The 15,278-nt window shown below is 39.9% G+C and overlaps 1 protein-coding gene across 2 annotated transcripts; it reads right to left on the reverse strand.

Moving 5' to 3' along the window:
- Positions 1–10: 10 nt before the first annotated feature.
- h6pd (hexose-6-phosphate dehydrogenase (glucose 1-dehydrogenase)) lies at positions 11–8,984 on the reverse strand. Of its 2 annotated transcripts, none has more exons than XM_084928817.1 (5): positions 8,917–8,984; positions 4,824–5,490; positions 4,611–4,728; positions 4,209–4,478; positions 11–4,104 (listed from the first exon to the last, which is right to left on the reverse strand). In XM_084928817.1, exons 2-5 carry the CDS (start codon positions 5,463–5,465, stop codon positions 2,759–2,761), a joined length of 2,376 nt encoding a protein of 791 aa, XP_084784943.1. In that variant the 5' UTR covers positions 5,466–5,490; positions 8,917–8,984; the 3' UTR covers positions 11–2,758. The 2 variants fall into 2 exon arrangements, with proteins under 2 accessions (XP_084784943.1, XP_084784942.1); XM_084928816.1 differs by lacking the exon at positions 8,917–8,984 and adding an exon at positions 6,541–8,904 and having other exon boundaries at positions 12–4,104.
- Positions 8,985–15,278: the final 6,294 nt, after the last annotated feature.

Here is a 15,278-nt window from a genome sequence, read left to right on the forward strand (position 1 = left end):
ATTTTCTTATTATAGACTGTATTGACAGACTCCCAAACATCATTTCATATGTTACATATGCATTCAATACAAATCAATTTGTAAAATTCTCAAATATAAAGCAGGAGGAAAGATATAAAAGTATGAAGAAGAAATCAAATCACTTCAAAAATGCAGTGATGCAGAGGAAATCAGACTAAACTGCTGTGGCTTACTACAACAGAAAATCTGTGTTGCATCATATGAAATACAATAATGTATAATGTTGATTTACACTTGCCTTCAACAATTTCTTTCTGGACCACCGCCCAATGAAAGACTTAGATCACTGATGCCCTTAATTAACGGTATCTGTAATTAACACAATCATTTTTTTTATGTTTCCTGCAATGTTAACACACCAGTATGCACAAGCTCTTTAATCAAAATATTTTTAATGCTAAATATATGTATTCATCTGTTAATTTTTACATTTAATGCTTAAAAGAAAGCAGAAAAAAAAACAGTAAACTTCGCAAATTATTATTTTTGATAAAGATGCCAAATTGCAGTTATTTACTTCCATTCCTGGAAAGAAAAAATTGTTACAGTGACTGAATGTTAATTTGAATAATCGATATATTTCTGACTTCTCACAATTCAGTTTCCCAGCTCAAATTTGGAAATTAACTGTAAATTCAGTTAATCGTTTGCCTATTAAATAAATACATTTTTTCTGTATTGTCTTGTTTTTAATGGCAGGTGCTACTAAATTTGTTAAACATCATATTCACAACAGACTAATATAGCTGAAGAGATGACGGATGTGTTTAGCAAATGTTTTCTTACTTTGTTCCTAATCTTGAGGCACAAAGACAACACTACTGCTGACAATTAGCGGAATTGAGCTTTTATTTAAAGATGGTCTTCAATAAAGAAACCAAAAATATGATGTAGTGTTAATGTTGTTTTGAATCACTTTGACTCAAAAGCACCTCCAGGTCACATTAATAGAAGAAAAATGTGATTATCTCTTTAGTAAAACACATATTTTACATCACCTGATTGTGTATGTATGTCAGTACCACTCCACAGAATAAAACATTCATCCAATAAGAGCAGATTATACAGTAAACTGGATATCTTTAAATTCACCTGAGATCTGTTATAATTCACACATACAAACACCTTAATTCATCCGTGTGTTGTAACTGTCTTCCAGCAACACAACAATCGTCTGCGCTGTGTAGTTTGCAAAGGAAACTTCATATATTCCTCTAGATTCCCACTCACTTCACACTTAGACTTAAATGATCAAAAATCTTCATATGCATTTCACACACACACATAAAAAAATACTCATGAGGTTTAAACTTTTAAGAACATGGACCAATGATTTCATTAATGACAAATTACATACACTTAGCATCCCTTCTAACTCATTTCTGGTTTATAGTACCGTGTTAAACCTACACCATAACCTATCCTTTGGCCTGACATGCACTGTCAACAGGTGTGACAGGTATGTTTGGTAATATCCTCTGTAAACACAGATTATTGATTAGCACCAGTATAATTCCTCTATTTAACAAAATCTAATGAAAGTGGATACATGCTGTTATTGTTTCCCAATCTCTAACATAACTTTTAAAAAAGTGATTCTTTGCCTTCACAAACTCAAATGATTTTGAGTAAAATGAAACTACAATATATAAATATATATAAAAGGTTTATTTATTCATATAATTTATCATTAAGGAAAATATGCTAGATGCTAGGTTAATGCTTGGTATAAACTAAATGTGTACCAATCAAGTACATTTCATTTGACCAGATTGCATTAAATGTAATTTCTTATATTGTAATTATGTAACAAATGCTTGGAAAATATACATGTAATCAAATTACCTAAAGTCAGCATTTTGGGCATAAATATTTTTTGGGTGCACCTGTATAGACTGGGTCGTTTCTGAACTCTTATCTACTTCCTGCGGTGCTGTAAAACTAACTATTTATCAAGATTTCCCATATGGAAAAGATATATATAAATCTTATAAAGTTTGTATCTGTCTTGTGTGAAACTTGTATGAAAAGCATACAAAAATTATATAATGAAACTTGTATGTTTTGGATACTTACTAAAACAATATATGAAAGTAATGAGAAAGTGGCCACTTTCATGAGTAAATCATATAAGTTTTTACCATTTCTTTTCCATATGGGTTATTAGCTCCAAGTCCAACATAAACGGCTCAGTTTCACTTGTAATGGCAGTTCAATGCACCAGCGTACAATGCAAACTATGTCCGCTCACTATGGTTGCGATGCAGATTTATTGCAGTGCAATAAACTAGGCTTAACTCTAAAGTCAGGGTTATCGTCACATTATAAAACACTTACACCTTACATTCACCTTGTGGAAAACTCCTGTTCCATTAGTCAAGCCTTACTGAAGAGCAGTTCTTTAAATGTAAGAAACCACAAACTTCTTCGCTGCTTCACAACCACATGGACACCAACAAAGGGCTGTTTTCAACAATGTTCTACTGATTTCCTATTTTGATCAAGTCATTTGGTCTATGCATACGCTGTTATGATCTCAAACGGTGCGCTGGAGGGAAATAAATTAGAAGCCTGAAAGAGTTTAGCAGTTCTGCTCAGTACATGTGATTTGAGTTAACAACCTTTCCTATATGGTCCTCCTATATGTGCTGGTTCATATATTCTTTCTCACCAATCAACAGTCCAATTAAAGCAGCTCCAAAGACATTTGTCTGATTGCAAGGTAGAGATTACATTCTTATCCTAAAAGTGCATCATAGTCTATGTACCAAACAAGGTTACCATTAGTAGGCTTCACACCAGTGACAGGCCATTTGTCTGGGTTGTCCTTCACGCGGCTCAGCTGGGTGATCAGCTCGTGTTTGCCTTTGCCCATCACCAAAAGGGCAACTTTGCGGGCTCGATTAATGACATTAAAGGTGAGGCTCATACGCTGGTGTGGCTTGGAGGGGCTCTCAGTGAGGGCCACCAGACTATCGCCAAGTTCATCAGCTTTGCCACCGGGGAACAAAGAGGCTGTGTGGCCATCATAGCCGACACCCAGCAGTACAAAGTGGAAGCTGGAGCTGTTAACCAATTTAATGAGTTGCTTCTCATACATTAGCGCTCCTCCATCTTCCTCCACACATAGGCGCTGGTTGAGATGCACTGGCATGGGGTGGATGTTGTAATACGGGATTCTCACATGTTGCAGTAGATGGTCATGCAAGTTGCGGAAGTTAGACTCCAGTTCCGTCGGTAGCACGCAGCGCTCGTCCACCATCCATACATGTGTGTTCCTCCAGGGGAAGGTGAAATGGTGATCGGCCAACCTGTGAAACAGAGCAAGGGGAGTAGACCCACCGGAGAGGGCGAGATGGAAAACACCACCCTCATAAATAGCTGCCTCTGCTGCTTCCTGAATATCTGCAGCGAGCTTGTCAACAAGCTGCTCGGCCCATGCAGACACCATTTCAGAACTGCGAAATTTACCTTGCATCACTTGGAAACCATTTGTGGATGTGCCACCCAAATGATCAGTACTGATTATCACCACCTCATTGTTGTAGCTAATGTCTTTCCCTTTCAGATGGATGTCCAGCACGTCTGCATTATCAGCACCACCTGGGTAGATGCGCGGAAATGTGCTGGCTAAACTGCTGAGCAGCGGTGTCCATAAGTCCCAGGAAGCCAACATGTTCTCTGTACTAATGAAGCTATTCTTCTGTCCCAAAAAGATGTGAGAAATAAGTTCTGCATAAGCTTCCTTCTGCTCCATTGGAGTCTGGATGTAGAAGTCTGAAATAGGCAATCCAAAAACGTTGACGTCTTTGTGCTCCGTCACTTCCTTCCACTCACTGTCTACTAGAGCTGGCTTGAACAAATTCTTACTAACAAGAATCGCTGGATATTGAAGGCTGCCATGTCCAAAGTAGAAAACTATCTGCTTGGGCTTGCAGTGAACGTTATTGTGGTTTTGAACACAAAAGATGTCATTTTTAAAAAGAATACGTGCGTATCCCACCCGCTCATCTAGCATCTTCCCTGAGATCAAAATGATCGGCATGCCTTCATATTGTGCGTCATCAATCTGTGCGAGTACAGCTAAAAAATAGAAACACGAGTAAATATTAGCATCTAAACAGTGAAGGAGATGTAATACAGCACACTTACAGCAGAATGTATGGAGACAAACTTTCAGTACTTGCCTGCAAATGTTGGAGTGTGACTGACGTGATCTTTGGTCTTATTCAGCTCCTGCTGAACTTCTGCTTTGTAAGTTTGGTACTGACCGATCACAGCTTGATTCTTTCCTAAAGGCAGCATGGAACTAAGGACCTGCAGCTTGTTTCCAAGGACTTCCTCACTTCTGCTCACGTTCTTGGGAAGCCTCATGGTCAACAGTGTCATGACCTCAGTCAGGTGGTTCTGTAGCACATCCCTGATGACCCCATACTGGTCATAGAAGGCAATGCGACCTTTTGAGGAGAAAATAACAAAGACAGGGTAAGAATACATGATTCAATCAACAAAAAAAAAAAAGTGTCTATGATTTACCCATGTCTCAAAATACCGTAGTAATTAAGAGAGTTGATAAACCCTTTAATCACCTTTAACATCCAGAGTCTCTTTCAGTACAATCTCCACTCTCTCGATGTGGTGCTTGTTCCAGATGGGATCAAGTATTTTTTTGTTCTGTATTCTAAAAGGAAGTATCTTTGAAACCACCTTTGAAAAAAAGGAAACATAAGATGTTTGGATTTAGATTCAGATTCATTTAAGAGTCAAGGGTGGAAGGCATGCACTGTGTAGGACTTCCATACCTGTTTCCCCAAGTAGTGGTCAATTCTGTACATTTCTTCTTCCGTCAGTGAGCTGCGAAGTTGAGATGCCAGTACCTGAGCACTCCTGTAGTCATGTCCAAAAGGTTTTTCAAGCACCACCCTCAGCCAAGCCCCACTTTTTGGCCTGCAACTACTATTAATCTTCTCAGCAATATCTGCATATGCAAAAGCTGGTACTGAGAGGTAAAAGAGCCTGCCTGCCTCCGTCATTCCCTCTTCTTGAAGCTGTTGCTCAATGTGCTTGGCCAGATCCTGATAGTCCTCTAATGACTTTAGTTGGCGATACTGTGCGAGCCGCAGAAACTGGTCTTTCAGCAGAGCACAGCGCTCCTGAGAAACATCCTTTGAGCAGGAGACTGCCTTCAGAATCTCAAAGAGCACTGGTGTGGCCTTTTCAGTGGGGGACTGTCCCCCGCCATAGAAAGAAAAGGTGTTTCCACTACTGACTTGGTTGATATACAGCTGGAAGAATCCCTGCCACAGGTACTTCTTCGCCAGGTCACCCGTGCCTCCCACTATGACCACCGAAACATGGCCAGGTCTCTGTGCTTCCTCGCCCTCCTTTCCATTTCCTCCCTGGCTGCACAACGCGACCAGGAGGAAGAACACAGTCAAAAACATTCTCCGGTCCTAATGGTCCAAACCCCTGTATGAACACAGCAATGAAAGAAGGGCATTCATCTCAGGAACACTATGCAATAGGAGATGATATTAAAGCTAGACAACGTTTGCAGATTGTTTTGATAACCTAATCGCTCGAGCGAATAGTGAATATCTGTGTCTATGTGACAGCCCTGCAACAGTATGGTAACTGGTCAGCTGTGACACACAGTGGCAGCCACCGTGGGGAATATTTTCTTGGCACACCTTGTACCAAGCATGTTTTAAACACCCTAGCCTACCTGAATATTGTTGCTAACCATGTCCATCCTTTTAAAAGCTCATTGTACCCATCTTCTCATGGCTATTTCCAACAGGTTAATGTGCTATGTCAAAGAGCTCAACTGGTTTCTTGAACATTGACAATTAATTCACTGTATGCAAATGGACTCCACAGTGACCAGTTCTTCATCCAGCAGAGCACCTTTGGGATGTGGTAATTCACATCATTGATGTGCAGCCAACAAATCTGGAGCAATAAAAATCACAGAGCACCTTTACAGCACCATAGATACGCTAAGAAGAATTAAGGCAGCTCTAAAGGCAAAGGAGGATCTGACCCGGTGCTACCAAGGTGTAACTAACAGCCAGTGGGTGTATTTGTGACATACAGAGTGCCGTCTGACAAGAAAAGCCCCCAAAATGGTCAGTTTTACTAACCTGATGCATAAACAAACAGTTAATCAGAATATTTGAATATTGATTTTCTGTTCATCAACTTTCAGCTCTGAGCGCTTCATAAAAGAAAACGAATCACCTAAATTCCTCTGGTTACAAAGTCAAATGAAATATTAACAGAGACATTAATGCAATTACGCTCGTGATGTAATATACATGCAATGTCTGTCTTTGGTCATATCGACTGTCCAAAATATCATGTGCAAAATAATATTTAAAGCATATTACTTAATACAGTACACAACCATCAACTTGTATGCCAGAAATCTAAGAAATATGCCAGACAACCATTTTAGAAAGCAACAGTTAGCAGTGGTAAATGTATATAAATATAAATAGAGCTAAAAAAAACACATACTTAGCAAAATCTCTATCCTGAGCTTTTCCGAAGTCCCTTGAGAGGCAGAGATACTGTCATGAGTGTAATGATTACCGGATACTGGTGGATAAGGGGCGTAGCTTTTGCACTTTGCTCGGGGCGTTGAGCTTCCAGTACAAGAGCTGAGCTGTTCCTGGCGTTTTGGGGAAATCCAAATAACTTACTGATGATTTTTCAAGGACCTGCAAACATTTATTGAGCAAGTAACACATTTAATGGGAGCAAAGGGGATCCCATGCTCTGCTGGATGAACACAGGGTCACAAACTGTAATCAGAGGGGAACAGTCTGAGAACAGGCAAACAATCCGCACTCATTAATATCCAAAAACACCACTATCAGGCACACGAAAATCTCTTAAAGGTATCTATTGAACTTTGTTTTCTCACCGCAAAATGTGACTATGACGGAGAGTGAAAATTATTCACAGTGAACTGAACACCAGCAGAAAGAGGCTGATTTTATTACGGAGTGCAATATCTGGAATCGCTGCAGCTTGCATGTTTGCACAATGCAAAGCAAACAGCAAAGGCCACCCTCGTGAAGGCAGGCTGCTTCAGCGGCAGCTGATTTTTTTGTTTTACTTTTTTTTAGAAGTACTGCAGTCATCAAAACTGTTCGTACTATTTCTTTGTAGTATTTTGTTTATATTGTAATCCTCCCTCACAGATCAGCAGCTTTTTAATATTTTTTTTGCTGCTTTAGGGTTCTTCTGTAGCTCTGACCTACATGTGACACTTTGTTCCTCGTCAGTCAAAAGCTACTTTCATTTTCTTTCCTCTTTAAATCAGCACAGACAATCTTCCTTTCCACAGTCATGCTTCAAATTGACTCATCTATCCGTGAAACTCTTTATAAATAGCAAAGGGGAAAAACAGGGAAAGACTGCATCTTCTGTTCTACCGTGCACATACGATCAAGTGACTATCCCATATCTTATATTCAAAAACCCTCCAGGCACTGGTGAAATTCTGTGGACATCAAGTGCTTTTTCCAGGTGCCAAGTTAAACCGCATTAGACAGAGTCCACTGACGATCAGCACAATAAAAGATTTGTCTGACAACTGAGCAGTATTGATGAGGACTGGAAAAAGCACTGAAGAGATATCCTGTGTTCACTTTCTGTCATTGTGGTGAGATCTGTCACAGTCAAGCCTTAAGAAGAAACTCCAGATCAAACTGCTATTAATACTAATTAAAATGCTCACTTATGGATATTAAAAAAAACTATAGAACCTATTCATTCATCCTATATTACCAATAAGTAATTTCAGTTACAAAATATAATGCAAACACCAAAGGCCACCTCATGAAATCTTTGGAGCTCTCAGTATAGCAGGACTTATTGAAATGTGGTCTGACTTTCATCTAAACTGCATGTAGAGACAAAACTCTACTCACTGGCACTTTATTACGCACACCTCGCTAGCACTGAGTTGACTGTGGGGGGTATTTGGGTACAAAGAATTCATTATTGGTGCTTAGGAAACCAGCTTGAGCTTTGAGATGTGGTGAGTTATCCCACAGTCATCAGAAGATGGGTACACTGTGGTCATAAAGACACGGACATGGTCAGCAAGATTTCACAGGTAGACCACCTGAGTAATAAAAAGTGTACCAAGAAACCAGTTTCTGAAATGCTCACACCAACAACAATTATGTCAACTTCAAAGTCACATAAATCACTTTTCTTCTCCCATTCTGATGCTCAGCAGGCCAGCCCCTCCTGACCGTGCCTACACGCTTAAAAGCACTGAGTGCCATATTGGATTGGCTGATTAGATGTTTTGAGTTAAGGAGCAGCAAAACAAGTGCACTTCGTAAACTGCCCGGTCCATATGAGCACTTTCAGCAGCAGCAATCTGCAGGGGGAGTTTTAGATCACCCCCTTCTTTTTTCCTGAGCATTTCAAACGGCGAAAAAGCAAATGCAATAACTAGTCCAGTAAACAAATTCTGCTGACAGAGCTCAGCTGCCACCAGCTGTGTAACGTTCACAGGGATTTGATCCGAAATTCACAAGCCATCGCTACAAACTGTGAAACTGTACATAGACACAGATGCTGTATTGAAGACGCCTGCTTTCCACACAGTCGCTCGCCTTCCTGGCACAACAAGCAAAAAAACCCACGACGTCACATGAAGGGTGGACAACATGTTTATCCCACGAGTCCACCTGCTAGCTGTCCCACTTCACTTCCGCTACCTACACACAACACACACGGCTCTGCAAAGGTCTCGGTAAAAGTACAGCCGTGTCGGCACTACAAAAACACGCGAAGCAACTAAGGCAGAAATGTTCGCAACCGACAGCAACAGACGCACTCTTTAAAAAGTTACAACTGGAAACGACGAACCTGCCCGGTGGCGAAGACTACCGCGCGCTCTTCCTGTACCAGTCACGTGACACCCCTCAATCCAAAGGCAGGCTGCTAACATGATAAATGCATGCTTTCCAAGACTTTGAGCTTCCTCTGCGCAGTTCTTTTGAATGATGCCGTTTGAAAACATTACCATGTTGACTAGCGTGTTGCACGGTGTCATAAAATGCAATTGTAAGGATGGTTTGTTAATGAGTGTCCCGAAAACCTTGAGTCTAAGTCAAGGTTAACTGAGATCTCGCACTGGAGGCATTAAAACATCATGGCAAGTGTCAAGGACCAGACTCACGGTCAGAACCACTCTGAAACTCGATTTGTATAAACCAGCTTATATTTGGAGAGGTAAAGTAGGAATTAAACTGTTCTTTGAACTTGTTTAAGGGATTTTGTTTATTCCATTCCATCTTAAATCATCAAAAACTTCCACCTCTGATTTACCTGAAAATGTCATGTTTTAATTTTAACCAAATTCTTTTATATATGTTTTAGTGTTTTTTCTTTAAGAATAACACACTTTAAAATCTGAGGCGGTCTTAAATAAACTATTAAACATTAAAGTCCACAAACAACACGTTATATTGTTTCAATCCAGCATGAAAGTTGAATGAAAACTGCTTTCCCCCCATTTTTCAATACTTTCACGTTAAAAAGTAGTCTACGGTGTTTTTTTTTTGTTTGTTTTTTTTGCATTATTGTAAAATATAACTAAATGCCGTTCAGAAATTGGCACTAATTATCTTTTGCAACATGAACTTTTTTTTTATTATTATTACCGAGTTCTCAAATGTGAGACAGGATGGTTTTATGTCCTCCATATTTTAACTAGCCAAAAACTCACACTACAGATTGTAATTCACTTTGATGGTAAGAATGACCTGTCCTTGATATATGAAGTAAAAAGATTTACTGGAATTATTGTATATCGCCAAATATAAAATGAAACAGTCCCGTTTGCCTTTTATTGCACTTACATTGATTTCATAAAGAATCCACAGTTCAGGGTCAAGAGCCCAGCGCATGAGGATGCATATCTCACCGTGTTCTATGACTTTTATCAGCTGTTCTCAGTCCCTGACTGTTGCTCATGACTTGGTGGCAGATGCACTCTGCAGCGTTTTGCTGTAACAAGGGCGACCCCTGTTGGTGTCTGAGCGATACAGCTGTTCTACTTGTGTCCTCCCCTTCACCCTCTGAAAACTCAAAATACTTCGTCTCAGACTTAAAAATAACGTGGTTAAATAATCTGCCTTTCATCTGCAACTATAGAAAAATAGAATTATTTAATTAAGAGATTTTAACTGGATGGCATTCACTGCATTATTCAGCTGTCTCATGTCATCACGCCTACCTCGGACAAAGCAGGTGTCCTTTTGGCTGAATAATGATCTGATTGTTGTGGACCACACTGCCAGTAGTCTTTTCTGGTCCTCCCTTGTATTTTGGCTGAACAGATGTGGTTGTTTCAGCAGCTTTGACTCAGCGGGGTCATGTGTGTGTGAGTTAACAGCTAGTTAACTTCTCAACCTCTCAGAATCAGATTTAAAATCTTACTTTCTAACTTAGCTGGAAGTGTTTGTATTGCATGGATTTTGACACTTCTAGGCAAAGTACTTGTTAAACAATCTCACCACAGCATCCTTCAGTAGATGTTCAGTAGGAGTTTTGGAGCGTTTCAGCACAAAATCTTCCCAAACTACTTTTCCCAAGGTTATGGAATGATTTTCAACCTCAGCTTTTAGAAGATTTTAACGTGTTATTAAGCTAGTAGTTAATAACATAACAGGGCTTACAGAAAAATAAATAAATAAATAAATAAAAGAACCACCTAAACCTACAATTATGATTATGACAGGAGGCACACACAAACCAAATAACCTCACTACTACCTTACAAACAGCTGTAATGCCGGTGATCAAACCTCCCAAGTTGGCTGGCTACTGTGAAGTGTAAACAGTCAACAGGATGGAGCATCCTGTGTTTGTGTGTCACAGACTGTGTGTGCGGAGGGGAGGGGATGGGAGTGTGTTGCAAAAGAAAAAGAGCCCATGCAGAGTGTGCTAGGCCAGCTGTCACAGCTATAACCTCGACTTGAGAGGCCACAGGACGCAAGCTGGAGGGCCACCGTCTGTGTGTGTGTGTGAGTGTGAGAGTGTGTGTGTGTGTGTGTTGCCACCCCACATCCCCCAGACATTCCCCACAACCCCTGGCTTCCTTCCTCCCCTTTGTTAAGCCTGCGGGGCAGACTTTGTCAAGCTGAGCACACAAACTGATGCATATGAATGCGTGCCGTCATCTTTATTAGGCCCCCTTGCCAACATCCATTACATTTAACACGGGTCTTTACTGAAGGAGATTTCACTCTCAGTCATGCTCTCATCCCCCAACTCACTCTCAGGCATGTAGGATTAAAGCAGCCGCAGTCTGGGAGAAATCCGAATACACAACCTGTTGCATGCTAATAAGGAAACTTAATACTGAGCAATGAACAAAGGCTCATATTTTTTAAATGACTGGTTGTTCCGGCGAGTAATTTTAAAGTTGGTTAAGACTTGTTATTTGATGTTTTGCTTTAAAGGTAAATTTAATTACAGACGGTTTTATATTTCAAAGGTGAGACAAAATGTGTCAAACTGTATTACTTTCTGTTCTTGCAAAAAAAATATGCCCGTATTCCGTGTTGATTTTTCTGCAGCTGCTCTTTGAAGCAGGCAGTGCTGATTGATTGGGGCTAAGTCACAAGGAGACATAACCTATGTATGTATGAGTAATGCTCCTGTGTTTTAACCACATTCTCACATTTCTTTTCTTCATATTGCAAAACTTGTCTGAGCGTGTTCTTCCCTTTTGTTTCCAAGTGCTATGTTGCACATAACATAGTGCACAGAGACACCAGACACCCGCCCCAAATTCCAGTTCAGAGAGGCAGTATTTCCAGTGGTGGCATGTGGAGCTTTAAAAAGGAAATCACTGAGGACATCGGGGGGAATGCACAACCTTTTCAGATAACAGACAGTGAAGAATAAAAACATTTCCATAGCATCTATTCACTGTTTGTAAGACAGATATATGGGTGTTTTAAAAAACACAACCCCCAAAAAAACCTAATGTGAGATTATGAGGTTTTGTGGTTTTTATTTAGTTTTCGGTGACATCCTGCTCCTTGCTTGTGTGAAGAGATACATACTTTGTGCTCTTGTGCGGAGCTGAGATAACTCCTGTATTTGTCCGTACATGATTTTTGTTTTATGTTCTTTTCAAGCTGTGAAACACAACACACGCATGGTGCAATTTTTCTTCCATCAGATAAGTTAAAGGATTTTAGGCTCACAGAAACCCTTTTGAAAGCAGCATGATTATCTCAAACATGTCTCTCATAAAATGGTAACTGAAACTGAAGTGATTTTCCTGTGATTCAGATTTAGTCATCTCAACAACCTCTTAAAAAAAGCAGCCGTTTCACTGAAACTGTAACCCACATGTTTAAGTAAACTACTGGTTCCATTTATAGCCGGTTATTTTGACTATAATAATGCAGCAAATGAATACAAATTTTGTAAATGTATGTATCTTAATATTTCCATTTTATGTTACTTTGTATTTCTACTTCGCTGCACTTAAATTATTTGGTATTTTGTACAGTATTTACTTTACAGCAATAGTAATTAATTACATTTCAAGTTGAGATTTAAATACTTGGATGCTAGTACAGATCAGTCCAGAGGGTGACCCATATGCCGAAAGGCTACGGCAGGGGTCTGGGTTCAGTTCTGGCCCAGGCCATTTCCTGCATGTCATTTCCAGTGTTCTCTGCCCCTCTCTTCCTGTCTGCTTTACTGTTCTGTCATAAAATGAATTAAGACCAAAAAATACAACAAACACACAGGAAATAATAATGAAGAGTGGTTTTAAATTAAACTACCCAGTGGAACAAATGCAGCTCGCAAATAAAGTAAACAAAACAGTAATTTAATCATGTAAAACTGACAATGGTCTTTATTATGTAAGTTCATATTGTTGGTCATTAGTGTTTACAGTTGTATAAAAGAAAAAGTGATTTTTCACAGGACTCACCCAAGATTAGCTTGTAGGACCACATACTGAAGAAATCACTTTCACTTTGATTTTATCAGTCTTGTTTCAGTTTGTGAGCGTTTATTTATGCCCAGCTCTCTGAAGGTTGATGTCCGGACCTTCACAGCACCCTGATTCTTTTCTTTTTCAGACATTTAGCTGTAGATTTGCTGCTATGGTTGGGATTATTGTCACGTTGCATGATCCACTTTTGGCCAAGCTTTAGCTGACAGACAAATGGCTTCATATTTGACTCTAGAATAGTTTTCTATACAGAGGAGTTCACGGTCAACTGAATGACTGCAATGTGCCCAGGTCCTGTGACTGTAAAACAAGCCCAAATCCTTATCCGTTCACCGCCTTGTTTGACGCCTGGTTTGAGGTATTTGCACTGATATGCTTTGTTGGGTTTTCTCCTACTTGGCATTGTGCATTATAGCCAGAAGTCTTGCAGTTAGTTCAGATGCAACTTTGCAAACTTTGCAGAGAAGAGGCAGTGAGTTTGCTGTCCACTTTTTTGAAAGATTGTGGCAGCGTGTTAACACACACCTCAGTGCTCCAGAAAACTGCCTTGACTTGAGTTAATCAAGTGCAATTTATCAGCAGCACTTTGCTACTAGTCTTAATTCCTATGGAAGCAGTAAGGATGTGCTTAGTTTTTCACAGAATTGCATAGAGTCCTGCTACTTTATTTAAGTAAATGATTAGAGGGCTTCCTTCACTGTTAGGTGATAGACATAAAAATGCATGCACAAACGTGTGAACTCATCATTTCGTAACAAGGGTTTTAGGGGCTCTCACTGAGAGTGTGGTGGAAAACAGTAGGTGCATTTCATGTTAGTGCTACACAAAAACACCCCAGTGCTTTCAGTGGTGTTCCACTTCTCTGTTTGCTGATACGACAAAAAGTGTAAGGAAAGCGAGGGTATGGGGGAGCCAGGTTTGAATGACATGGTGTTGCTGCCACGACTGTTGTTCACTGACCCACAAAATGCAGGCCCAGCCCCCAGTGTGAAGTACTTTTGTGTTGTCATCACCCTCAGAAGCCTGGGACCTGTGATGGGAGGGTGTTTGAGCGATCTGAGGCGGCAGTCCACTCTCCAGAAGGTTACATGCTCTGTTAGGTGGCTAAAAAGAAGCCTGTATTGTAATGAAAGCATTTGCATACTTTTGTATTAGAGAGGGTATTAACCTCTGACACCTTTGAGAACTGGTTGACAAGAGGCCACTTCTCACAGTCTAAGCGTTAACACACTTGAAAATAACACCTAAGCGTACCTCAGTGTGTATCAAAATCAATAAAGAGAGGAGGAAAAGGTCTGCTTAGGTTTTTGAGATTGAAGTTGGCTTCAAGTGGCCGTTCACTCTCAACAGAGTGTTGGAGGATTTGAAAATGAGAGATCTTGTGGATCTTAAGCATGATGTTGGCTCGTTGAGACTGAAAACCAGACCAAATGTTTTTTTTTTTTCTTAAAGAGAGTTGCAAAACTAAAGTCTCTTGTGTTGAGTGACTGACATGAAGAAAGTGTTTGGGGAGTCATTAACAAATTGCAGATGGAGAGAAACCAAATGGAGGGACATTTAGAATACTTTTTTGAAGTGAAAAAACTGTGAAAAAAGTTCACTGTTAATTGTTGTAAGCTGTAAAAATAGCCTAAAAGAATTACTCTTATCAGCCCAAAATACAATTTGATTTATAAGCAATTGAAGGAGGGTCAGAGAGTCGTAACTCAACCCGCACTTAACTTGTTAATCTATTTCTTTCAGTGGTATCTTTCATTTTGTCTGTTGTATGATTAATGGCCGTGTAGGGTAGCGCTGGACAAGACATTGTCTGACTCTTCAGTTGAATTTTTTTTACAGGGGTCTTTGTGAGGACCGTTGGCTGTGTATGGCTCTAAGCCTGAGGGGCTCTTCTCTCCAAGTACATGCTGCTTCACAGAGAAGACTTGACTCTGAAATTCCTCCAGATAAGAGTTGCTAGGTGATGTTATTGTTAGATCTTCTTTGTGGTCGCATATTCATATCCAAATTATAAGGTTCTTTATGAGGACTGTCTCATTAGTAGTCATATATTCATACCAGACCACCCCCCTACTTGACCCCTCCTTTACAAGTCGTGGGAAAGACAAGCCCTGGATGGGATGTGGAGAAGGACTCAGGCAATTACTTGGACGATGGTCAACTTAAACTCACTTTTAAAAAGGCCAAAAACATTTGTAGTGTATTATTGACATTCAATGGAAACATTTGAAATCAATGTAAAA

Source organism: Perissodus microlepis, chromosome 5, assembly GCF_051167445.1.
Source record: "Perissodus microlepis isolate ML-2025 ecotype Zambia chromosome 5, ASM5116744v1, whole genome shotgun sequence".
Lineage (NCBI taxonomy): Eukaryota > Metazoa > Chordata > Actinopteri > Cichliformes > Cichlidae > Perissodus > Perissodus microlepis.